Source organism: Somniosus microcephalus, chromosome 11, assembly GCF_052327205.1.
Source record: "Somniosus microcephalus isolate GS21.2 chromosome 11, FLI_Smic_1.0, whole genome shotgun sequence".
Taxonomy (NCBI): Eukaryota; Metazoa; Chordata; class Chondrichthyes; order Squaliformes; family Somniosidae; genus Somniosus; species Somniosus microcephalus.
Window position 1 is genome coordinate 228976776 of NC_140997.1, and position 27201 is coordinate 229003976.

The following is a 27201-nucleotide window of genomic DNA, read 5'->3' on the forward strand; positions in this document are numbered from 1 at the left end:
AATACCGGGGGGGGGGGGGTGAGGGAGCACAAAGGGGGAGGGGGAAATGAGAGCGCGAGGGCGTTGCACTAATCCTACTCGATAAGCCTTTCAACATTCAGTTATCCAAAGGAGCACTGGCGGTCAGGCTACTGGCTGCGATGGGCCCACAGAAACACAAAGCAGCGTTAGATTCTCGGACAAAGGACAGTCGGCAACCAGCAGGACGACTGGCAGCCCACGGTGGCCTGGCTTGTGCGGTGCACTAGAGTGGGAATTAATTAGGGAAAACACAAATTTAACAAATATGAAATAAAGAGGCGATTCAATAAAGCCTCTCGCTCAAAACAGTCATCATTCGTAATCGAGACAATACGGGAACCGCTCGCCGTGCCGGTTTTTTTTCTGTCTGGCACAAGTTGCTCAGCTCCGCGGTAATTACTGCCAATGAATGGAAAAGTCACAGGACCATTAGCTGGGCGCGTTTCAATGAAGAACCCAACCGCAGATTCTGGGCACCACGCTTCAGGAAGGACATGAAGGCGTTGGAGAGGGTACAGAGGAGATTTACCAGAATGGTTCCAGGGATGAGGGATTACAGTTACGTGGATAGACTGAGGAGATTTGATAGAGGTGTTCAAAATCATGAAGGGTTTAGATAGAGTCAATAAAGAGAAACGGTTTCCAATGGCTGAAGGGTCGATAACCAGCGGGCACAGATTTAAGTCGATTGGCACAAGAACCAGAGGCGACATGAGGAAAACCTTTTTACGCAGCGAGTGGTTAGGATTTGGAATGCGCTGCCTGATAGGGTGGTGGATACAGAAAAAAGACTTGCATTTATATAGCGCCTTACACGACCACCGGGCGTCTCAAAGTAGCCAATGAAGTACTTTTTGAAGTGCAGTCACTGTTGTAATGTAGGAAAAGCGGCAGCCAATTTGCGCACAGCCAGCTCCCACAAACAGCAATGTGATAATGACCAGATAATCTGTTTTAGTGATATTGATTGAGTGATAAATATTGGCCAGGACATCAGGGATAACTCCCCTGCTCTTCTTCAAATAGTGCCCTGGGATCTTTTACGTCCACCTGAGAGAGCAGACGGGGCCTCGGTTTAGCGTCTCATCCAAAAGACGGCAGCTCCGGCAGTGCGGCGCTCAGATTCAATAGTAACCTTCAAAAGGGAATACTTGAAGGAGAACAGAAATCACAGGGGTATGGGCAATGTTCCCTGTCCATTTTTTTTTGGCTGCGTGGCCCATTTAAGTGGCTGCGTGGCCCCTTTTCAAATCTTCGCGATTCCTCCCACGCAAAAGCCGGTGCACGGTTTGCGCGGGACCTCAAGACCGCGGTGTGGCCACACGGCCGCGCAGTTTAACGGGAACGTTGGATACGGGGAAAGAGCCGGGGGGAGCGGGACTAACAGGATTGCTCTTTGAAAGAGCCGGCGGAGACTCGATGGGCCGAATGGCCTCCTTCTGTGCTGCACTGTTCTGTTATTCTATCGGATTCTTACAATCGCAAGCAAACCGAAGATTGGGAGCGGGGGAGGGGGGGTGGCGGGGTCACCTGCCAGCTTTCCAAGGCATTCCCAACATTCAAAGCTGTTAATAAAGCCAGGTGGGACCCTTGGCTTTGTAAATAGGGGCCTAGAGTACAAAAGCTATGGTAAACATTTAGAAGTGAGTGGGCCTCAATTGGCTAGAGAGAGGGATACAATGAGAGCTGTTTCCAGCTTTTGATTACTATCCAATGACCCACGGGAGTTGAAAAGGCCAAGAGGAAATTTTTTAAGGGAGTTGAGAAGGCGAATAAAGAAAGTCTATTTCCTCTGGTTAGGGATTCAGTGGTGCGAGGTCATCGATTCAAAATTGTCACTAAGAGAGGGAGGTGAAAGGGTACATTGGAACATAGGAATTGCTAGTTCGCCTTCTATCATTCTGACAGTCGCAGACAACAATAATGGAGTTGTTGACTAATCACAGCAATCAATCTCTATCAATGAGTCTCCATCAGACCCAGACATGAGGCGAGGAAAACCCCCAGTGGTGGAGAGCTTTGGGAACCCAGAGGTCCAAAGTCACCCATTCCTCTCGCGCGCGCTACACTCACCACACCTCACGTCTCAAATTACTCAGATACTGGATCCCAACATGTTAGTTTGTGAACAAAATCTATCTAAATTTCTTTTTTTGCAGAGGTTTGTTGGAGCATGGAATGCTTTGCCACAGAGAGTTGCTTGAGGGAGAGACCACTGCATCTTTCGAGGGAAAATCTGACGTATATCTGAAGCAAAGCTGGATACAGGGCTATGGGGAGCGCGCGGGGGGGGCAGTGGGGTTAGGCTGGGAATGCTCCAGCAAAGGGCCGACACACACACGATGGGCCGAGTGGCCCCTTTCTATGCTGTAAATCTCCATAGTTCTACAAAACCCAACCCACCTCCGCCCTCAACTGGTATATGTGTGTGGGCATCTGCGCGCTAGTCTATAGAATGGGCCAGATCTAGCTGGAAAATGTTGACGATACACTAATAACGCGCAAATCCACCAACAGCTCACCCATAGCCCCTCCCGTTATTTTTAAGAACTTGCTGGACTTTCCCATTAAACTCGACGCCGAAAGTTAGGGCTAGTCATTAAGAGCGCAAGTACCCTTTAACCATGTGATCATTATAAATTCAATGCCAATCAACCTCTCTGGCCCAGAAAGGTAACAATTTAAACAGTTCAGTCTCATTCCTGCATGTAGTAAATTCCTATTTAAAACATTTCTCATTTTAAATTCTTTTCTTACTTTTACTTTCTGTCTCCTTTTTCAACCTCTCTGAATTGAATCTTTCCTTCCCTCTCTCTATTTCTCTTTCTGTACCTGATTTGACTCTAATTCACCCGGTTTCCTCTCCATCGTTCCTCCGTAACTTTCTTAATCCTTAAAACTCACTGGTCAAGGGGATAGACTGTTGATGATACAAAGATAGGTGGGAAAGCAAATTGTGTGGAGGACGCAAAGAATCTCCAAATGGATATAGATAGGCTAAGTGAGTGGGCAAAAATCTGGCAGACGGAGTTTAATGTGGGAAAAATGCGAGGTTATCCACTTTGGTAGGAAAAATAAAAAAGCAAATTATTATTTAAATGGGGAGAGATTACAAAATGCTGAGGTACAGAGGGATCTGGTGGTCCTTGTACATGAATCACAAAAAGTTAGCATGCAGGTACAGCAAGTAATTAGGAAGGTAAATGGAGTGTTGGCCTTTATTGCAAAGGGATGGAGTACAAAAGTAGGGAAGTCCTGTTACAACTGTACAGGGTGTTGGTGAGACCACACCTGGAGTACTGCGTACAGTTTTGGTCTCCTTATTTAAGGAAGGATAGACTTGCATTGGGGGCAGTTCAGAGAAGGTTCATGAGGTTGATTCCGGAGATAAAGGGGTTGTCTTATGAGGAAAGGTTGAGCAGGTTGGGCCTATACTCATTGGAGTTTAGAAGAATGAGAGGGGATCTTATTGAAATATATAAGATTCTGAAGGGGCTTGACAGGGTGGATGCAGAGAGGATGTTTCCCCTCGTGGGGGAATCTCGAACTAGGGGGCATAGTTTCAGAATAAGGGGGCACCCTTTTAAATTGGAAATGAGGAGGAATTTCTTCTCAGAGGGTCGTGAATCTTTGGAATTCTCTTCCCCAGAGAGCTGTGGAGGCTGGGTCATTGAATATATTTAAGGTGGAGATAGACAGATTTTTGAAAGGTAAGGGAGTCGAGGGTTATGGGGAGCGGGCAGGGAAGTGGAGTTGAGGCCAAGATCAGATCAGCCAGGATCTTATTGAATGGCGGAGCAGGCTCAAGGGGCCAAGTGACCGACTCCTGCTCCTATGTCTTATGTTCTTATATTCTATGTCCTGCCGTTCTCTGAGGTCCCAGGTGACCCGTTGCCCTCGTCCCGCCATTATCGGTTCGCACTTCCAGCAACTTACAGAGCAACGTTTTTTTTGAGCTTAAGGGTGAGGGGAAAAAGTCTGACGGACGGAGCGTGTCGCACATCACCCCGTTTCAGCAAGATTTGGGCCATGTGCACATCAGACTGGGCCCAGCTCCAACATTGCCAAGGTAGGATAACATGATCCCAATGATAAGAAAGAAAGACTTACATTCATACAGCCTCGGGACATCCCAAAGCGCTGTGCGGCTAATGAAGTACTATTTGCAATGAAGTGCTCCCTCAGCACTGCACTGGGAGCGTCAGCCTGGGTTTTTGTGTTCAAGTCTCTGGAGTGGGGACTTGAACCCACGACCTTCTGACTCAGAGGCGAGAGAGAGAGAGCGCTGCCCACTGAGCCATGGCTGACCCTGAGAATCAAGTCCACCCAGAGAGGAAGGGAGAAAACTTACAGAAATAAAAGGCTAAAACAATTCGAAAAGGAAAGAGTACATTTTTTACAATTTTTCACAGCTTAAATCCTCATATTGACTGAACCCACCCTGACTGCTCTTCGACCTCCCCAAAAGATAAGTTAAAGAGTTCTTCCAAATTGTATTTAAACGAGCAGTTGGAAAAATCTGCATATGTAAATGATGCTTAATTAAGGTGAGCTGCAAAAGGACAGTGATTTTTAAAGAAAATGTATACACAGGCTGGCAGAGTCACTGCTGATTTGGAATCAATTCTACCTCAAAGTATTGGCGCACTTGAGATCCAATCAGGAGACGACTCGCAGCTCTCCCTCATGAGGTGGGCGCATGGTTAGAAACACACATTCCATCATTAGAGTGTAATAAGGAACCCGATGAGCCGTGGAGGAGTGGGACTGAATCATCAGTCACTGTCACCTGAGGCTGATAACGTACTGCTTCGATGCACTGACTGCTCCTGTATAAAGCTTCTGCAAACCTTTCATTGACCAATCAAAGCTTCCCACTCGGTGGCTACAGGGCAACCGTTTCCCTCGCAGGTTAAAAGAAAAGGCTGGTCGGCTGAATGGTGACCCCCACGGTCGCCTCTCGTTTCCAATCCCCCTTCTCTTCCCACTTTCAACCACTTGTATTGATTGAGCACCTTTAATAAGAACATAAGAAATAGAGCAGTAGTAGGCCATTCGGCCCTTCGAGCCTGCTCCGCCATTCAATGAGATCATGGCTGATCTTCTGCCTCAACTCCATTCACCGGCCCTATCGCCATAACCCTTGATGCCCTTTACTACAGGAAACTTTCTGGTATCCGGCACGGACGGGACCGACGTGGTGCCGGTTCATCAACATTTCCGGATAACCGAACGCTATAGTAAAAGATACGGAGCTCAGAGCTCCGTATAAAGCAACAAACCCTGTTGCCAGCTTCAAAACAATCGGCACAAGTTGCAAGCGTCTCTGTAGCTTAGCAACAGCTTCAGCTACACCCTTGCACAGCAACACATGGAGTAAAAAAGTAACTAAAAGTGAAAAAAGTCACCTGAACCAACTCCTGAATTTTGCCGGTGGATAGAGCGTTCCGGTTATTTAGGGGCCGGTTAATCGAAAGTTTCCTGTAGTCAGAAATCTATCGACTTCTGTTTTGAATATACCCAATGACTGAGCCTCCACAGCCCTCTGGGGTAGAGAATTCCAAAGATTCACCACCCTCTGGGTGGAGAAATTTCTTCTCATCTCAGTCCTGACTGGCCTACCCTTTATCCTGAGGCTGTGGTCCCTGGTTCTAGACTCCCCAGCCAAGGGAAACATTCTCCCAGCATCCATCCTATCAAGCCCTGTAATAATTTTGTATGCTTCAATGAGATCCCCTCTCATTCTTCTGAATTCAAGAGAATACAGGCCAAGTTTACTCAATCTCTTCTCGTACAACAGTCCCGCCATCCCAGGAATCAATCTCGTGAACCTTCGTTGCACTCCCTCTATGGAAAGTATATCCTTCCTTAGGTAAGGAGACCAAAATTGTACACAGTACTCCAGGTGTGGTCTCACCAAGGCTCGATATAATTGGAGTAATTTAACGTAACAGAACGTCCCAAGGCACTGCACACAGGCAGAATCAGACACTGACACCGAGCCAGGGGTATTAGGACAGGTGACCAAAGGTTTAATCAAAGAGGTAGGTTTTCAGGAGCTTCTTAAAGGAGGAAAGGCGGAAATTTGTTTTCTATTGTTAAGGAGCATAGTCCAAAAATCCATCGATCTCTTCCCCACACCCGCGCCATTTGTACCTACAGTCCAGCTCCAACATCCCAGAGCTACGGAGGCCCAGAGGTACAGGAAGCAGGTTCGCTGAGGGAGAGAGGTGAGGGTTGCAAGGAGCTGTGGGCGGTGCCAAGAATGTGGCTCGGTGATGACGCTCCTATGAAGCACCTTGGGATCTTTTTACTACGTTCGCAACCTTGGTGTCGTGTTTGACCCCGAGATGAGCTTCCGACCACATATCCACACCATCACCAAGACTGCCTATTTCCACCTCCATAACATTGCCCGTCTCCACCCTTGCTTCAGCTCATCCGTTGCTGAAACCCTCATCCATGCCTTTGTTACCTCTAGACTTGACTATTCCAACGCACGCCTGGCCGGCCTCCCACATTCCACCCTACGTAAACTTGAGGTCATCCAAAACTCGGCTGCCCGTGCCCTAACTCGCACCAAGTCCCATTCACCCACCACCCCTGTGCTCGCTGACCTACATTGGCTCCCGGTTAAACAACACCTCGATTTCAAAATTCTCATCCTTGTTTTCAAATCCCTCCATGGCCCTCGCCCCCTCCCTATCTCTGTAATCTCCTTCAGCCCTACAACTCTCTGAGAGCTCTTCGCTCCTTTAATTCTGGCCTCTTGAGCATCCCTGATTTTAATTGCTCCACCATTGGCGGCCGTGTCTTCAGCTGCCAAGGCCCTAAACTCTGGAATTCCCTCCCTAAACCTCTCCGCCTCTCTACCTCTCTTTCCTCCTTTAGGATGCTCCTTAAAACCTACCTCTTTGACCAAGTGTTTGGTCATCTGCCCTAATTTCTCCTTATGCGGCGCGGTGTCAAATTTTGTTTGATAATCGCTCCTGTGAAGCGCCTTGGGACTTTTTACTACGTTAAAGGCGCTATATAAATAAAAGTTGTTGTTAAAGGTGCTCTATAAATAAAAGTTGTTGTTGGTAAGGGCGCTCTGTAAATAAAAGTCGTTGTTGTTAAAGGTGCTAGATAAATGCAAGTTGTTGTTCTTATTGTTGGTGTGTGGTCGGGTGGAAGAAGAGCACAATCTCCTTCCATTATCAATGGAATCAGTCGCGCCACATCATTCAGAGAACTTCTCCATTTTCTACCTCACCTGCTCTCCTGTGTATCGACAGCAAGTCACCCATTTTCACCTCATCTCATTCACATGCATGCTCACCCCCCCCCCCCCCTGCTTAAAGTATCTTGCTTTAGTCAGGCCAGTGGAAGAGTTCTTGGGATGATAGCGTGAGTGAAAGATCTTTCAAATTTTCTTGCCACTCACCCAGTACAGGAAACACTTTTTTATCCGGCACCAACGGGACCGGCGTGGTGCCGTTTATCAAAAAGTCCGGATTACAGAGAGGTATAGTTAAAAGGTACGAGAGCTCCGTACACAGCAACAAATCCAGGCTTCCCTGTTGCTTAGCAACAGGTGCAAGAACCCCGACCACAGACCAAGCTTCCCTGTTGCTTAGCAACAGGTGCAGGAACTCCGATTACACAGCCACAGATCCAGGAACGGCCACTAATATGAAGTAAAACTTACCTGAACCTACTCCTGAATTTTGCCGGTTAACAGAGATTTCCGGTTATTTAGGTGCCGGTAAATCGGGAGTTTCCTGTATTTTGTTTTGAACAAGCAAAGGGCGGGGCCAGAAACTGCATTTTCTGAAGGGAGTTTGAATTCTGGGGTTGAGGAGGGGGGAGTAGGGGATGAAGATGACATCATGTAGGGCGAGAACGTGCATTGTTTTCTCTCTCAGTGCATCATGGAAGAAAAGGAAGACTTGCATTTCTATAGCGCCTTTCACAATCTCAGCACGTCCCCAAGTGCTTTACAGCCAATGAAGTACTTTTTGAAGTGTAGTCACTGTTGTAAGGTAGGAAACGCGGCAGCCAATTTGCGCACAGCAAGCTCCCACAAACAGCAATGTGATAATGACCAGATCATCTGTTTTAGTGATGCTGATTAAGGGATACATATAGGCCCCAAGACACCAGGGAGAACTCCCCTGCTCTTCTTCGAAATAGTGTCGTAGGATCTTGTATGTCCACCTGAGAGAGCAGACGGGGCCTCAGTTTAACGTCTCATCCAATAGACGGCACCTCCAACAGTGCAGCACTCCATCAGTACTGCACTGGGAAATATCAGTCTAGATTTTTATGCTCTAGCCTCTGGAGTGGGATTGGTGGTGGTGAGCTGCCATTTCAGGGGGCAGTTAAGAGTCAACCACATTGCTGTGGGTCTGGAGTCACATATAGGCCAGACCGGGTAAGGACGGCAGATTTCCTTCCCTAAAGGACATTAGTGAACCAGATGGGTTTTTATGACATGGTCACCATTAGCTTTTTTTATTCCAGATTTATTTTAACTGAATTTAAATTCCCCAGCTGCCGTGGTGGAATTTGAATTCTTGTCTCCAGATACATGTTCAGGCCTCTGGGATTACTAGTCCAGTAATTTTACTACAACACTACCATCCCCATATGGGTAATGGCCACTTGAGCAAGGTGCAGTAGGGCAGCCAACGTCCGTAGAGACCGACCCCAGCAAGAGAAGGGGGGGGGGGGAAACTGAGAAAGACACGAAGGCAAAAGATGGTCAGATAGCACAGCTACACCTGAAGCCCTCACCTCATCCCTGTACTTGTTGATGTAGGTGTAGATCTCATGCAGTGCACTATTGCTGTTGAACTGGCTCAAATGTAGCCGCGACTGCTCGGCCAGGTAGGCGCTCATGTCCTGGTCGCTGATCACGGGCATCTTCGAGATATCTGCGTAGTACCTATTCCAAACACGTCGAGAAAGAAACAATACTTTACAACCATACACAGCCAAACGAAGGATGTAGCCGCGAGATCCTGAGACACTGGTTTCAATATAGACCAGATCTTAAATGCTACACAATCAGCTTCTCAAACATATACAGAAACTCTCCACTGGCTGGAGTCATACCTGGCAGGTAGCATTCGCGCCACAGGAGTGCCAGGCAATGACAATCTCCAACAAGCGAGAGTCTAACCACAGCCCCTTGACATTCAACAGCATTACCATCGCCAAAATCCCCCACCATCAACATCCTGGGGGGTAACCATTGACCAGAAACTTAACTGGACCAGCCACATAAATACAGTGACTACAAGAGCAGGTCAGAGACTGGGGGCTCGATTTTCAGTGCGCCATGGAGTCGGGATTGGAGGCGTGCGGGGGGGTTAAATTTCCAAAATCAGGGGTCCCGACCTCATCCCACCCCCAACCCGCCTCCATGTCAGTTTCAAAGGAGGCGGGTACCCGCCCCACACTGTGAACCGCCTCCCCGAGGCGGGAAGGGATTAATGTCAATTAACTGCCTGCTAACAGGCAGTTTTTAGCCTAATCCCTATTTTGAAGCTTAAACTATGGGATTCCCGACGGCTCCAAACTACGCCAGGCTGGAGGAGTCGGGCTGTCGGGTTGAAGGGCTTGGAGGGGTCGAGATGTCAGTGTTCAGGTGAGTGATGTGTGCATGAGTGCAAAGGTAAGTGTGTTTGGTGTGTCTAAAGTGTGTAAAGAACTTTTACATACATTTTCTTACCTTTTCAGCCTTCCTTCCTTTAGGTTCAGGGAGTCCCTCATCTCACCGGCACAGAAAGCAGAATGGCTGCGAACTGTCAAAAGTGACAGCCTGCAGCTTTCTGTGCAGGAGAGATTTCTAACTGAGTCTGTGGAGAAGGACTCATGTGAGAAGTAAGACTGTCAGTGTTTGACAGCTTCAAACAGCTGTCAAATGCTGATATTTCATCTGTCAAAATGTCTTAACAGATGAAATTTCAGCCTGTGACGTCACCTGTTGCCGGGTGACCCTTAACTGGCCTGCTGAGCCCGCTGGGCGGGCTCAACAAGGTCAATCAAGTCAAAATTGCGTGGATTGGCCGCATCTCGATGGAGGCGGGACTACAACCCCGAAAGTTGTAGTCCCGCCTCCAACCCGACTTCTGAATGAAAATCCAGCCCTGGGTATTCTGCGGCGAGTGTCTCACCTCCTGACTCCCTGTGGGAGTATCTTCACCACAGGGACTGCAGCAGTTCAAGGCGGCGGCCCACCACCACCTTCTCGAGGGGCAATTAGGGATGGGCAATAAATGCTGGTGCTGCCAGCGACGCCCACATCCCATAAAACGAATTTAAAAAAAGTAGAAGTGGCCCGAGGTGAGTGGGAATAAATTGGCATTCATTGACCCGTGTGATAGACCTTGTGAGTGGAAGTATTATTACAGTAAGATGTAGCCACGTTTCAATCACTTAAACCTGGGTTGCCATCTTTGGCCAAGTCCAAAAATCAGAGTGGGTGGGATCACGGTTCAGCTTCTGATGCTTGACTTGACTCATGTATATTCATTGAAAGCCCTTAAGAATCTTTCATCGCTAAGCACTAGAATGATACCGGGGCTGAAAGGGTTCAATTATGAGGACAGATTGCATAGCCTAGGCTTCTATTCCCTCGAATATAGAAGATTAAGGGGTGATCTAATTGAGGTGCTTGAGATGATGAAAAGGCGTTTACAGGGTAGAGAGAGAGAGAAGCTATTTCCTCTGGTGGGGTAGAGTCCAGAACAAGGGGGCATAATCTTAAAATTAGAGCCAGGCCGTTCAGGGGTGACGTCAGGAAGCATTTCTTCACACAAAGGGTGGTGGAAATCTGAAATTCTCTTCCCCAAATATATGTTGATGCAGGGGGTCAATTGAAAACTTCAAAAACTGAGAGGGACAGATTTTTGTTGGGTAAGTGTATTAAAGGGTATGGAACCTAGGCGGGTGGATGGAGTTAAAAAACAGATCAGCCCTGATCTAACTGGATGGCGGGAACAGGTTCGAGGGGCTGAATGGCCGCCACCTGTTCCGAATGTTTCCACTATTATTGGACACGGAGGTGCGCTACTATCTTTTAAGACGCAGTTTACATTTTAGAAAGGTGTGGGCCTGACATTCAAACTCAACACAGCTCGTCCTCCCCGACCCAACACCGCCAAGCAGCACCCGCGCCAAGCAAAACACATCTGGCGTACCTCTCCACCCAGTTTTTGTAGTTTGGAATGTCTTTCGCATACAGTAGTTTGTTTGAGGGCGAGTCCTTGCCCAGTTTATGCTCGGAGGTGGAGCAGGAGTCCATGAATGTCTGTGCTACCACGGAGAGGCAGGCATCAGTAATACTGTTCTTGTGAATGTCAAAGACAAACTGCGGATTTTTGATAACATTCACCCAAAATCGTAGAGGTAGGCTAGAGAGACACAAAAAATAAACCAAAATAAAGACCGTTAGTTAGAAGGAATTATCAATGTCGAAGGTCACCAACCTATCAATATTTTACTATTTACTTTAGAGCAGCATAGACATAAGAGGCGACCTGATAGAGGTCTGTAAAATCATTCACTCCCTCCTCCACCGGCGTACCGTGGCTGCAGTGTGTACCATCTACAAGATGCACTGCAGCAACTCGCCAAGGCTTCTTCGGCAGCACTTCCCAAACCCACGACCTCTACCACCTAGAAGGACAAGGGCAGCAGGCGCATGGGAACACCACCACCTCCAAGTTCCCCGCCAAGTCACACACCATCCTGACTTGGAAATATATCGGCCGTTCCTTCAGCGTCGCTGGGTCAAAATCCTGGAACTCCCTCCCTAACAGCACTGTGGGAGCACCTTCACCACATGGACTGCAGCGGTTCAAGAATGGCGCCTCACCACCACCTTCTCAAGGGCAATTAGGGATGGGCAATAAATGCTGGCCCTGCCAGCGATGCCCACATCCAGTGAACGAATGGAAAATTCAAGGGCTGGATAGTGCCCCATTGGTAATTATTCCGGTTTAACAGATTGGGGAGGAACAGGGGACAGGAGGTTAAACTGTGGAAGAGTGGGAATAGACTGGATGTTGGGCGGTTCTTGCCCCAGAGAGCAGTGAGCCTCTGGAAGGTGTAGCCGGCTGGTGGGGTGGGTGCTGACTCTCTGTATCGCCCGCAAGAGGGAGCTGGCCCGGCTCCTGACCGGGGCAGAGATCGCATCATATAGAAGGCAAGTGTCTTTATAGAGCACACATGGGTCCGTATGATCTCCTGGGCTGGTTTCCATCGCCTGAGGGGGTCGGAGAGGAATCTTCCCCAGAGTATTTTTCCCCTCATTGACCCTGGATTATTTTGCCTCTCATAGAAACATAGAAGATAGGAGCAGGAGTAGCCCATTCGGCCCCTCGAGCCTGCTCCACCATTCAATGAGATCATGGCTGATCATCCAAATTCAGTACCCTGTCCCTGCCTTCTCCCCATATCCCTTGATCCCTTTAGCCTTAAGAAATATATCCAACTCCTTCTTGAATATGTTTAATGAATTGGCCTCTACTGCCTTCTGTGGTAGAGAATTCCACAGGTTCACCACTCTCTGGGTGAAGAAATTCCTCCTCATTTCTGTCCTAAATGGCTTACCCCTTATCCTTAGACTGTGACCCCTGGTTCTGGACTCCCCGACCATCGGGAACATCCTTCCTGCATCCAGTCTGTCTAGTCCTGTTAGAATTTTATAAGTTTCAATGAGATCCCCTCTCATTCTTCTAAACTCCAGCGAGTACAAGCCCAATCGACCCAATCTCTCCTCATACGTCATTCCTGCTATCCCAGGTATCAGCCTGGTGAATCTTCGCTGCACTCCTTCCATGGCAAGAACATCCTTCCTCAGATAAGGCGACCAAAACTGCACACAATACTCAAGGTGCGGTCTCACCAAGGCCCTGTACAACTGCAGCAAGACATCCTTGTTCCTGTACTCAAACCCTCTCGCTACGAAGGCCAACATACCATTTGCCTTCTTAACCGCCTGCTGCACCTGCATGCTCTCCCAGGAGATTACATGGCTGCGGGCGTGGGGGAGGGGAGGGATGGCGTGTTTAGCCACGATGGTCGTGCCAGCATGATGCGAGGTAGGCTTGATGGGCCAGCTGGTCTTTGCCTGCCCGTTATTTTCTTAGGTATCAAGCAATAGAAAACAATCACGTGCCTCACTCGGGCAGCAGCAAAGACCAGCAGCATCGTGCAGACTGCTGACTCAAGTGGAATGAGCATTCCGAGGAGAGGCTCTCAGTCAACGAGCCCCTGCAACAGGGCTGTTCAATCGGCTGCCCTGGAGTCACTTGCCTCCCAGAAACCCCCGGCGACCCAGACCCTGGAAGCCCAAGTCCTGTTGGCGCTCGTATTTATTTGCTGGTTTGTCCGGGTTGAATTTGGTGGGCCTGTTCTCAGTGCTGGTGCTTCACTGAAATGCAAATTGGCGGGGGCGTGAACCGGAATTGAAACTCCCGAGGCCCGCGGTACGCAAGCCGTACGTAGACAAGATGGACGTCAATATGTTTTTAACAGATTCTATAACAAGAGGCCGATGACTCTGTAGTCAATCAACAACAATTTGTATTTATAGAATCATAGAGCACAGGAGGAGACCATTCCGCCCATCGCGCCTGCGCCTACTGAACGCCTTTAACGTCGTAGAACGTCCCAAAGCGCTTCACAGAAGCGTAATCAGAGATCATGTCCCCGACACCAGCTCAAGCTGACCGAATGTCACTTGAGCCATTATAGAAATGCCTGAAAGGGTGGGAGAGGCAGAAATCCTCATCACATTTAAAAAGTACTTGGATATGCACTTGAAGTGCCGTAACCTACAGGACTACGGACCAAGAGGCTGGAAAGTGGGATTGGGCTGGATACAAAAGCAAAATACTGCAGATGCTGGAAATCTGAAATAAAAACAGAAAGGGCTGGAAACACTCAGCAGGTCAGGCAGCATCTGTGGAGAGAGAAACTGAGTTAACGTTCCAGGTCGATGACCCTTCGTCAGAACTCGCTGGGATAGCTCTTTTTCGGCCGACATAGACACGGTGGGCCGAATGGCCTCCTTCAGCGCCGTAAATTTCTATGATTCTGTGGTGTTGTGGAACATTGCAAAGGATCTCCTGGGCAGTCAATGCCAGTTCCAACCATGTCGCCATTTACCAATTACAGAAAACCATCAGTATCTCACCTGGGCCTAAGGGGGGTCACAGTCTCAGGATACGGGGTAAGACATTTAGGGCTGAGATGAGGAGAAATTTCTTCACTCAGAGGGTGGTGAACCTGTGGAATTCTCTACCACAGAAGGCTGTGGAGGTCAAGTCAGTGAATATATTTAAGAAGGAGATCGATAGATTTCTAGACGCAAAAAGCGTCAAGGGGTATGGGGAGAGAGCGGGAATATGGTATTGAGATAGAGGATCAGCCATGATCATATTGAATGGCGGAGCAGGCTCGAAGGGCCGAATGGCCTACTCCTGCTCCTATTTTTCTGTTTCTATGTTTCTAAAACCGGACGAGAGTCTGCTTTGAAGATGAAGGGTTACAAATTAGGAACTTAAACACCCAGCCAATTTAATAACTTGTTAAGAGCTGAATGTCCCCCTCCAGATCTCGTTCAGCTTCTCCCCTAGTCAATGGGCGAGGTCAACCTTTGACCAAAAGTAACGGCCGTACCAAACCTCCATTTGACAATATAAAACAGGACATTCAAAACTTCACACGGGACCAGCCCAGGTGAGTTCCCAGAGACATTTTGCACCTCACCCAGTTAGATCCATCACCACCTTCTCCACCTGAGGTGTTCTGACAATGCTCACCAGTTACTCTTCCAGGTGTGTCGGACGTCGTGGTCAGTGATCAGGTGTTTGTCCGCCTGTTCGTCCAGGAAGTCAAACATGTATTTGATTGCGAGAGGGAGGGCACTGCCCCTGTGCGCCGTACTGAATATCGTCTCAAACAGGTCGTCCACAAACTTCTGGAGGGTGCCCTGAAAGAGCAAAGCCATTCAAGTCAGCGATGTTCCTCATCTGCGCCAATGAGGCACTTTCCCTTCAACCACTCCTAACCTTCTATAAAACCAGAGTGCAAGACTTGAATCCTGACCGTATATTGGAGGGAGATGGGAAAGACTCTCCGAACCCCATCCTTTACCCTCAAACAGGATATTGGAAGGGGCTGTCATTTGATGGTTGGCCTCCCTCCCGTTGTTAGGCAAGAGTATGAAGGGTTACGGGACCAAGTCGGGCAGATGGAGTTAAGATACAGATCAGCCCCGATCTAACTGAAAGGAGTAACAGGTTCAAGGGGCTGAATGGCCTCCACCTGTTCCTACTTTCCTGTCCATGCTCCATCTCTAAGTTGGCTCTCTCTCTCTCTCCCCATTTTGTGTTTTTCTCTATTTTATCGAGACTGGCGTGGCCATTGGTCCCCTGAGCTTTACTCTCTAGTTCCTCACGAGCTGTAAAGAGATTGCCAAACAGACTGTTAAAACCTCACCTTCATACCACCATCTCGCTGCCTCTTGGTTCACTTGGGGCTCACTCGCCCACTCTTTTCAGTTTTCTCAGGGTGCTGCTCTGTACTACAGGGCCTTGAGCTTGGTTCCTCAATGATATAAATTATGAGAGCACAAGAATTAGGAGCAGGAGTCGGCCATTCGGCCCCTCGAGCCTGCTCCGCCATTCAATGAGATCATGGCTGATCTACGACCTCAACTCCACTTTCCCGCCCTATCCCTTAGTGCCCACAAATCTATCTATTTCAGTCTTAAATATACTCAAGAACTGAGCCTCCACAGCCCTCTGGGGTAGAGAATGTCAACGATTCACCACCCTCTGAGTGAAGAGATTGCTCCTCCTCTCAGTCCTAAATGGCCGACCCCTTATCCTGAGACTGTGACTTCCTAGTTCTAGACTCTCCAGCCAGGGGGAAACAGCCTCTCAGCATCTACCCTGTCAATCCCCCCTCAGAATCTTACACGTTTCAATGAGATCACCGCTCATTCTTCTGAACTCCAGAGAACTTTATAAAAAAAACAAATCGACTGACTTGGGAACAAAACCATTTTCCCTCCCCCTCCAACTAGAAGGCTCACCACCGCCACCTCAAGGACAACGAGGGACGGGCAACAAATGCCGGCCTTGCCAGTGACATTCCGAGCAGGAATAAAAAGGAAAAACAGTCTGCTAATCCTATATGTATGGAATTGGTTAACTTCCAAACAGCCGGGATATATTTCAATTGAATTTCTGAGAGATAATTTTTCTTGTAAATTATCTGCCATCTCCAGTCTGCCCGGGATGACCTCCATGCTGCCAAGAGTGCTGGTGGTCATCTTGCCCACGCTGCCCGTCGTCAGTCACCAGGACGCACTAAACACCCACTCCCTCCACCACCAGCGTACCGTGGCTGCAGTGTGCACCATCGACAAGATGCACTGCAGCAACTCGCCAAGGCTTCTTCGGCAGCACCTCCCAAACCCACGACCCCCAACCACCTGGAAGGACAAGGGCAGCAGGCGCATGGGAACACCACGACCTCCCAAGATCCCCTCCAAGTCACACACCATCCATACTTGGACATATATCGGCCGTTCCTTCATCGTCGCTGAGTCAAAGAAGATTCAATGGGGTGGGCAATCTGGAGGTGTCTACAGTTGTATTTCCCCCATTCTCTACCACAGAAGGCAATAGGGGCCAATTCATTAAATATATTCAAGAAGGAGTTGGATATATTTCTTAAGGCTAAAGGGATCAAGGGATATGGGGAGAAAGCAGGGACAGGGTACTGAATTTGGATGATCAGCCATGATCGCATTGAATGGTGGACCAGGCTCGAGGGGCCGAATGGCCTACTCCTGCTCCTATCTTCTATGTTTCTATTTATGTGGTAGTTCAGCATCCAGCTAATTTCCCCCCCACCCCACCCCCCCCACCCCCAGGAAATGTCGTGTTCTGTACAGCTTTGAATTACAAGAACCCGGTTTGACTTAGAATTAAAGAATGATACAGCACAGGAGGAGGCCATTTGGCCCATCGCGCCTGTGCTGACTCTTGGAACGAGCTGCTCAATTAGTCCCACTCCTCCTGCTGTATCCCCATAATGTTTCTTTTTCAAGTATTTATCCAATTCCCTTTTGAAAGTTACTATTGAATCTGCTTCAACCGCCCTTTCAGGCAGCGCATTCCAGATCAAAACAACTCGCTGCGTAAAAAAATTCTCATCTCCCCCTCTGCTTCTTTTGCCAGTTATCTTATATCTGTGCCCTCTGGTGATCGGGACCCTCCTGCCACTGGAAACAGTTTCTCCCGAACTACTCTATGAAAACCCTTCATCATTTTGAACACCTGTATCAAATCTCCCCTTCACCTTCTCTGCTCTGAGGAGAACAACCCCAGTCTCTCCACACAACTGAAGTCCTTCATCCCGGGTACCATTCTAGTAAATCTCCTCCGCACCCGCTTCAAGGCCTTGACATCCTTCCTAAAGTGCGGTGCCCAGAATTGGACACAATTCTCCAGCTGGGGCCTAACCAGTGATTTACTTGATCAAGGTAACAACACAATTCATCATCAACAACAACAACTTGTACAGGTGGACTATCCTTTGTCTGCACTTCCGAAAACCGAAAACCTCTAAAAACCGAAAGTTTTTTCGTGGAGCGTAAGTCGTGCGCACGACATGACCCGAGTGGTGCCAAACATGACAGGAGTGGTCCGGGAGCTCTGCCTTTCCCTGTGAGCAGGGCAGAGGGTCACAGAGTTCCCTCCTGGGTAGGAGATTGCAGGCCGAGCCGGGCAGTGTGAAGGAGGTACCGGGAGAGTGAACCCAACAATACAGCGGCCCGTCCGATAGCTGCAACGGCCCGTCCGATAGTCTTTTCTTCTCCACCCACCGCCCCCCCGACCTGATTTGCGGGCCAGCTTAGTGTAGGAGTCAGCCGACATCCGGCTTTCCCACAACTGGCGGCGGCAGTCGAGCCCCAGACCCCCGCTAAGTCAAGGAATTCAGATACGGAGCAGGGGGAGCCGGAAACCTCGATCGAACGGCAGAAATCAGCAGCCGTTTTGTTCGGTTTTTTTTCTTCCCCTAGTGTTTTTTTTAAACAGTCAGGCTGTGGAAAGAGTCTCTGTAGCTTAGCAACAGCTTCAGAGATGCTTCCAAGGCAGGGCCCGAGTGTTTACAAGCTGTTGCTAAGCAACAGTGTTTGTTGTCAGATACGGAGATGAAAACCTTCTGAAATCCGAAAACCGAAACACAGCTGGTCCCAAGGTTTTCGGATAAAGGATAGTCTACCTGTATTTATATAGCGCCTTTAACATAATAAAACATCCCAAGGCGCTGCACAGGAGTGATTATAAGGCAAAGATTTGGCACCGAGTCACATAGGAAGAAATTAGGGCAGATGACCAAAAGCTTGGTTAAAGAGGTAGGTTTTAAGGAGCACCTTAAAAGGAGGAAAGAGAGGCGGAGAGGTTTAGGGAGGGAATTCCAGAGCTTAGAGTCGAGGCAACAGAAGGCACAGCCACCGATGGTTGAGCGATTATAGTCAGGGATGTACAAGAGGGCAGAATTAGAGGAGCGCAGGGATCTCGGGGGGGTTGTGGGGCTGGAGGAGGTTACAGAGATAGGGAGGGGCGAGGCCATGGAGTGATTTCAAAACAAGGATGAGGAATTTTGAAATCGAGGCGTTGCTTAACCGGGAGCCAATGGAGGTCAGCGAGCACAGGGCTGATGGGTGATCGGGACTTGGTGTGAGTTAGGACACGGGCAGCCAAGTTTTGGATCACCTCAAGTTTGCGTAGGGTGGAATGTGGGAGGCCGGCCAGGAGTGCGTTGGAATAGTCAAGTCTAGAGGTAACAAAGGCATGGATGAGGGTTTCAGCAGCAGATGACTTGAGGCAGGAGCGGAGACGGGCGATGTTACGGAGGTGGAAATAGGCGGTCTTAGTTATGCTGCGGATATGTGGTCGGAAGCTCATTTCAGGGTCAAATATGACACCAAGGTTGCAAACAATGTGGTTCAGCCTCAGACAGATGTTAGTGTGAGGGATGGAGTTGGTGGATAGGGAACGGAGTTTGTGGCGGGGACTGAAGACAATGGCTTCGGTCTTCTCAATATTTAATTGGAGAAAATTTCTGCTCATCCAGAACTGTATGTCGGACAAGCAGTCTGACAAGTTAACAAACATCAAACAAACATTGGCAAAGTGAGAATTGTAGAGCTCAGTGTAGGCCGCACTGCGCACAATAATGAAGCTTCTCCGACACGGGGTTTGCAATCCATGGAACAGCTGCAATAAGGATGTGATTACTGCAGGACTTGACACTTGTCACACACACACACGTAGTCAAATCAAATGGCCGGAAATTCGAGTTAACAGCAGAACTCATCATTGCCTGAATTCAATTGTCAGTAGTTCTTTTCTCGCATGTAGCACGCACGTCGAGATTGAAGAGGGAAAGCTCCACGCTATGTAGCGCCTTCCCCTTAGCGTCAGCACTGTTTCACCCAGCGCGCCAGTCATGAGCTCAGCCAACACTGGCGTCAGTCTTGGCTGGGTGGGTAGCACTCCTGTCTCGGAGCAAAAAGAAGCCCCCTTTTGACTGCCACAAATACAGAAGCGACTTACCTTGGTAGCGAGGAGGCGTGTCAGATAAATCTCGGACACCATCTTGCTGCCTCGGTCCCCTTCCCTCTGGTCCATGTGGTCGTGGTTCTTGACCAGGTGCCAGAGTTTCGTACCGCTCTCCAGGTCTGGAGTGATCATGGGCGTCCGAGATCGCAGGCTGTCTGGGCTGCTGGCCGTCCGCAGCATGCTCTCTGCAAAGGGTGGGCAGGCAAGAGAAGAGAAAGTCACTAAAATGCGTGTCACAGCTCTAAGAAATACCCAGCTTCAAATCAGCAACTGGGCCGAGAATGGGAGCTGGATGGCAGGCAGAGCGACATAATTCAAACCTCAACTTTCCTTCCAGCGTCTCAACAAAATTGACTCTGGTGATCTCTGTAACCAGACCCCCTCCCTATCTCTGTAACCAATCTCTACAACCACACCCCCTCCCTATCTCTGTAACCACACCCCCTCCCTATCTCTACAACCAGACCCCCTCCCTATCTCTGTAACCACACCCCCTCCCTATCTCTGTAACCAGACCCCCTCCCTATCTCGGTAACCACACCCCCTCCCTACCTCTACAACCAGACCCCCTCCCTATCTCTATAACCACACCCCCTCCCTATCTCTACAACCAGACCCCCTCCCTATCTCTGTAACCACACCCCCTCCCTATCTCGGTAACCACACCCCCTCCCTATCTCGGTAACCACACCCCCTCCCTATCTCTATAACCACACCCCCTCCCTATCTCGGTAACCACACCCCCTCCCTATCTCTATAACCAGACCCCCTCCCTATCTCGGTAACCACACCCCCTCCCTATCTCGGTAACCACACCCCCTCCCTATCTCGGTAACCACACCCCTCCCTATCTCTATAACCACACCCCCTCCCTATCTCTATAACCACACCCCCTCCCTATCTCGGTAACCACACCCCCTCCCTATCTCGGTAACCACACCCCCTCCCTATCTCTATAACCACACCCCCTCCCTATCTCTATAACCACACCCCCTCCCTATCTCTATAACCACACCCCCTCCCTATCTCTATAACCACACCCCCTCCCTATCTCGGTAACCACACCCCCTCCCTATCTCTATAACCAGACCCCCTCCCTATCTCTATAACCAGACCCCCTCCCTATCTCGGTAACCACACCCCCTCCCTATCTCTATAACCAGACCCCCTCCCTATCTCTATAACCAGACCCCCTCCCTATCTCGGTAACCACACCCCCTCCCTATCTCTATAACCAGACCCCCTCCCTATCTCGGTAACCACACCCCCTCCCTATCTCTATAACCACACCCCCTCCCTATCTCGGTAACCACACCCCCTCCCTATCTCTGTAACCAGACCCCCTCCCTATCTCTGTAACCACACCCCCTCCCTATCTCTATAACCACACCCCCTCCCTATCTCGGTAACCACACCCCCTCCCTATCTCTATAACCACACCCCCTCCCTATCTCTATAACCACACCCCCTCCCTATCTCGGTAACCACACCCCCTCCCTATCTCTATAACCACACCCCCTCCCTATCTCTGTAACCAGACCCCCTCCCTATCTCTGTAACCACACCCCCTCCCTATCTCTATAACCACACCCCCTCCCTATCTCGGTAACCACACCCCCTCCCTATCTCGGTAACCACACCCCCTCCCTATCTCTGTAACCAGACCCCCTCCCTATCTCGGTAACCACACCCCCTCCCTATCTCTATAACCACACCCCCTCCCTATCTCTATAACCACACCCCCTCCCTATCTCGGTAACCACACCCCCTCCCTATCTCGGTAACCACACCCCCTCCCTATCTCTATAACCACACCCCCTCCCTATCTCGGTAACCACACCCCCTCCCTATCTCTATAACCAGACCCCCTCCCTATCTCTATAACCAGACCCCCTCCCTATCTCGGTAACCACACCCCCTCCCTATCTCTATAACCAGACCCCCTCCCTATCTCGGTAACCACACCCCCTCCCTATCTCGGTAACCACACCCCCTCCCTATCTCTATAACCAGACCCCCTCCCTATCTCGGTAACCACACCCCCTCCCTATCTCGGTAACCACACCCCCTCCCTATCTCTATAACCACACCCCCTCCCTATCTCGGTAACCACACCCCCTCCCTATCTCGGTAACCACACCCCCTCCCTATCTCTATAACCAGACCCCCTCCCTATCTCGGTAACCACACCCCCTCCCTATCTCTATAACCACACCCCCTCCCTATCTCTATAACCACACCCCCTCCCTATCTCGGTAACCACACCCCCTCCCTATCTCGGTAACCACACCCCCTCCCTATCTCTATAACCAGACCCCCTCCCTATCTCTATAACCAGACCCCCTCCCTATCTCGGTAACCACACCCCCTCCCTATCTCTATAACCAGACCCCCTCCCTATCTCTATAACCAGACCCCCTCCCTATCTCGGTAACCACACCCCCTCCCTATCTCTATAACCAGACCCCCTCCCTATCTCGGTAACCACACCCCCTCCCTATCTCTATAACCACACCCCCTCCCTATCTCGGTAACCACACCCCCTCCCTATCTCTATAACCAGACCCCCTCCCTATCTCTGTAACCACACCCCCTCCCTATCTCTATAACCACACCCCCTCCCTATCTCGGTAACCACACCCCCTCCCTATCTCTATAACCACACCCCCTCCCTATCTCTATAACCACACCCCCTCCCTATCTCGGTAACCACACCCCCTCCCTATCTCTATAACCACACCCCCTCCCTATCTCTATAACCAGACCCCCTCCCTATCTCTGTAACCACACCCCCTCCCTATCTCTATAACCACACCCCCTCCCTATCTCGGTAACCACACCCCCTCCCTATCTCGGTAACCACACCCCCTCCCTATCTCTATAACCAGACCCCCTCCCTATCTCGGTAACCACACCCCCTCCCTATCTCTATAACCACACCCCCTCCCTATCTCTATAACCACACCCCCTCCCTATCTCGGTAACCACACCCCCTCCCTATCTCGGTAACCACACCCCCTCCCTATCTCTATAACCACACCCCCTTCCTATCTCTATAACCACACCCCCTCCCTATCTCTGTAACCACACCCACTCCCTATCTCTGTAACCACACCCCCTCCCTATCTCTATAACCAGACCCCCTCCCTATCTCGGTAACCACACCCCCTCCCTATCTCGGTAACCACACCCCCTCCCTATCTCTATAACCACACCCCCTCCCTATCTCGGTAACCACACCCCCTCCCTATCTCTATAACCAGACCCCCTCCCTATCTCTATAACCAGACCCCCTCCCTATCTCGGTAGCCACACCCCCTCCCTATCTCTATAACCAGACCCCCTCCCTATCTCTATAACCAGACCCCCTCCCTATCTCTGTAACCACACCACCTCCCTATCTCTGTAACCACACCACCTCCCTATCTCTGTAACCACACCACCTCCCTATCTCTGTAACCACACCCCCTCCCTATCTCTATAACCACACCACCTATACAATACAATACAAATCGCTTTATTGGCATGATAAGGTACATCTTATGTTGCCAAAGCATCAAAATACATTTATGGTTGAACACATAAACGCGGTTCCATTCATACAGTGTATAAACAGGTATATCCCTGAGTTTATAAATATATTTTCGCCTTGTTTATATATACTCTTGTCTTAGTTTACTGGTTGTCCCTCTGTTCATGGCAAGCTGTAACATAGTGTGCCCCTCCCACCCCTCACACAATACAATACAATACAAATCGCTTTATTGGCATGATAAGGTACATCTTATGTTGCCAAAGCATCAAAATACATTTATGGTTGAACACATAAACGCGGTTCCATTCATACAGTGTATAAACAGGTATATCCCTGAGTTTATAAATATATTTTCACCTTGTTTATATATACTCTTGTCTTAGTTTACTGGTTGTCCCTCTGTTCATGGCAAGCTGTAACATAGTGTGCCGCCAGTGTTACACAGCTTCTCTCCTCCCCCAGTAGGAATGGGAGTTTTTGGTTGTCAGTCAGATTTCTGAATTCAGGGCATATTTGTGAGAATTTTTGATAGAAATTCTCTCTGATGCCCTGATATTTTCCACAGGCTGTGAGGAAGTGCATCTCTGTCTCAACTACTCCCTGACTGCAGTGAGAGCATATCCTGTCTTCTCTTGGCAGTTCCCTATCTCTACAACCAGACCCCCTCCCTATCTCTATAACCAGCCCCCTCACTATCTCTGTAACCAGACCCCCTCCCTAGGTCTGTAACCAAACTATGTAACCTCGTTCAGCCCTATAATCCTCCAAGTGCTCTGCGTTCCTCCAATTCTAGACTCCAGTGTATGTCCCACTTCCTTCGCTCCACCACTGGTGGCTGTGCCTTCAGCTGTCAGGGCCCCAAGCTCTGGAATTCCCTCCCTAAACCTCTCCACCTCTCTCTATTCCTTTATGACGTTTATTAAAACCTAACTCTTTGACCAAGCTTTTGGTCCCCTGTCCTAATGTCTCCTTCTTTCGCTCGGTATCAATTTATGTCTGATTAGGCTGCTGTGAAGCACCTTGGGATGTGGCTCAGTGGGTAGCACTCCCGCCTCTGAATCAGAAGGTTGTGGGTTCAAGTCCCACTCCAGAGACTTGAACACATAAATCTAGGCTGACACTCCCAGTGCAGTACTGAGGGAGTGCTGCACTGTCAGAGGTGCCGTCTTTTAGATGAGATGTTAAACCGAGGCCCCGTCTGCTCTCTCGGGTGGATGTAAAAGATCCCATGGCACTATTTCGAAAAGGAGCAGGGGAGTTCTCCCCGGTGTCCTGTCCAATATTTATCCCTCAATCAACATCACTGAAACAGATTATCTGGTCGTTATCACATTGCTGTTTGTGGGATCTTGCTGTGCACAAATTGGCTGCCGCGTTTCCTACATTACAACAGTGACTACACTTCAAAAAAAGTACTTCATTGGCTGTAAAGTGCTTGGGGGCGTTCTGAAGTTGTGAAAGGCACTACAGAAATGCAAGTCGTTCTTCTTTCTTTCACCTCTCGCCCTCAGCAAGCGAGCTCTTTCCTGTGTCTCTGGGCCTCCGTAGCTCTGGGATGTTGGAGCTGGGTTTTAGGTACAAATGCGGGGGTGGGCGGAAAGAGATCGATAGTCCTTGACAAAAATCAATGTCCTTGTGAATGCTTCAACACCGCTGGTTAACTCTGCATTTCAACATCAGCGCGAGGGGCAGAATTCCACATGACAGCTCTGAGAAGTTGTTCAGAGGCGTAAGACACACATTGATTAAATAACTAACTGAGGCATGCACTTCAATCCGGTCGTGGGCAGTAGAAACATAGAAGATAGGAGCAGGAGTAGGCCATTCGGCCCCTCGAGCCTGCTCCGCCATTTAATGAGATCATGGCTGATCATCCAAATTCAGTACCCTGTCCCTGCCTTCTCCCCATATCCCTTGATCCTTTTAGCCTTAAGAAATATATCCAACTCCTTCTTGAATATAAAACAACAACAGAAAATGCTGGAAATACTCAGCAGGCCAGGCAGCATCCGTGGAGAGAGAAACAGAGTCAACGGTTCAGGTCTGGGACCCTTCATCAGAACTGGAAAAAGCTGGAAATGTAACAGATACGAAGCAGGTGCAGAGACAGGGAGGGGAGGAAGGAATTGAAAGAACATCCTGTGAAAATGTTCCAAATGGGAATGGCAAAATCATACTGCATGAAAAATGGGGGCTGGGATTATGATCTGAAATTGTTGAACTCGATGTTGAGTCCGGAAGGCTGTAAGGTGCCTAATCGAAAGATGAGGTGCTGTTCCTCGAGCTTACGTTGAGCTACATTGGAACAATGTCATAGGCCGAGGACAGAGAGATCATATTTAATGAATTGGCCTCAACTGCCTTCTGTGGTAGAGAAATAGAAACATAGAAGGTCGGCTGCGATACACCTCAAGAACATAAACCTGACTGGCATACAACAGAAGTGGCTAAACCAGAACTGAATCAGCACTAGATGAAGCACTTTTACAGGCCACCACACGACTCATGTTGAAGGAACCTTACAAGGTCTTGTTCACAAGGTTCCCTGCAATGCCAACGAAGGGACAACGCATCTTCAAAACGGAGATACCAATCTGCGCCAGACTCACCATAGCGGCTGAGAGATTTGGTGAAGGTGGAGGAGTTGGAGATGTTATAGGCTGAGGTCTGTTTCGGTACAAGTGCTATCGAAGATCCATCTGTAACCTAAGAGAAGAAAATCAAACAATTAGATTGAACGATAGTGGGGGGGAATAGAGGAAATCTTACTGTTGTACAGCACCTCATCATAGGTCACAGCACAGAAAGCAACCATTCAGCCCATCGTGTCGCTGCTGGCTCTTGGCCAGCGCAATCCAAAACTAATCCCACTGCCTTGCTCTCTCCCCATGGTCCCGTATACTCATCTGCTTCAAATATTTATCCAATTTTCTCTTAAAAGGTGCAATGGCCTCTGCCTGAACCACTCGCCGTGGCAAGGCTACAACAGCCCTCTGTGTAAAGCACCATCTCCCAATATCTCTCCTCAATCTCTGAATAACAACTTCAAAGCAATGACCCCTGACATGAATCAGTCATTCATGAAAGAAAGACTTATGAAATAATACTGAGCGGCCTACGGGTGGCGCTGTCCAGGGAGAGTATAAATACTCGGGCATGGGCCCAGCTTGCGCAGGACATTCTTAACAGGAACTAGTGAAGGACACAACTAGACTTCCATGTTGTAAAACAGTTGATTAAAGCTTTGTTTAACGCTTAGACCAAGTGCCTAGTAGTTTTCTTACGTCAACCCCCAGGTCACTGACTCCCCAATCACTTATTCGCTCTATCAAAACCCATCAGCGTTATTAAAAAACCTCCACTACAGCTCCCTTTCAGCCTTCTCTGCTCCAATGGCGGTAGTCCGGCTAACTCAAGTCTCTCCCCCGGGACTTCTCTTTGAAGAGTTCGCGAGTCGCAACAAAGGGTGCTATGTCATGCCAAGTTTTTCTTTCTGGTTAGGTAGCGGTAGGGGTGGGGGAATTCAGCCGCTATAAGGAGAGCTTCGCCAGTGCACTCCCCCCTCTGGGCCGTACCTGGTAGTGTGCCAGAGTGTTCAGACGTTTCCAGTCGTTATCTATCTTTGTCGTCACATCTTCATCCTGGAGAATTATTCGCGCTATCCTTCCCTGCCGCCATTCTGAGGGAGAGGAGAGAAAACGTGATCGCGCTGCATCCAACGCCTGGTTCAAGGCTGCACGAGTTCCGTGCATAACTTACCGCTCCTTGCTGCGCCCTCCCCAATCCCATCCTTCTGCCAAAGCGATGACTGTTGGCAGAATGTGGTGCCGATAGTCCCTTCAGTACCGGGCCCAAGTGGCCATTTTTAATAGCGGGCGCGGGCAGGCCGGCTATTCGACTGCACGAGGCACCACATCCCAGCCTGGTCCGCTCACACTGGACATCCGCGACTGAGCGCTTTCCAGCAAGGGTCACTCTTTAGCCTAATATGGATGGGAACCGCGG

The 27201-nt window shown here is 49.3% G+C and overlaps 1 protein-coding gene across 1 annotated transcript in view; it reads right to left on the reverse strand.

Annotated features, from left to right (window-relative positions):
* Positions 1-27201, reverse strand: part of LOC147111318 (plexin-A1-like) — a 616616-nt gene that overhangs the window by 7291 nt on the left and 582124 nt on the right. Inside the window, exons 26-31 of the mRNA XM_086002083.1 lie at positions 26772-26875; positions 25806-25902; positions 19656-19846; positions 14841-15010; positions 11211-11423; positions 8800-8950 (exon numbers count right to left, since the gene is read on the reverse strand). Of these exons, the coding sequence (XP_085858209.1) occupies positions 8800-8950; positions 11211-11423; positions 14841-15010; positions 19656-19846; positions 25806-25902; positions 26772-26875 (926 nt within the window). The remainder of the gene's footprint in view (positions 1-8799; positions 8951-11210; positions 11424-14840; positions 15011-19655; positions 19847-25805; positions 25903-26771; positions 26876-27201) is intronic.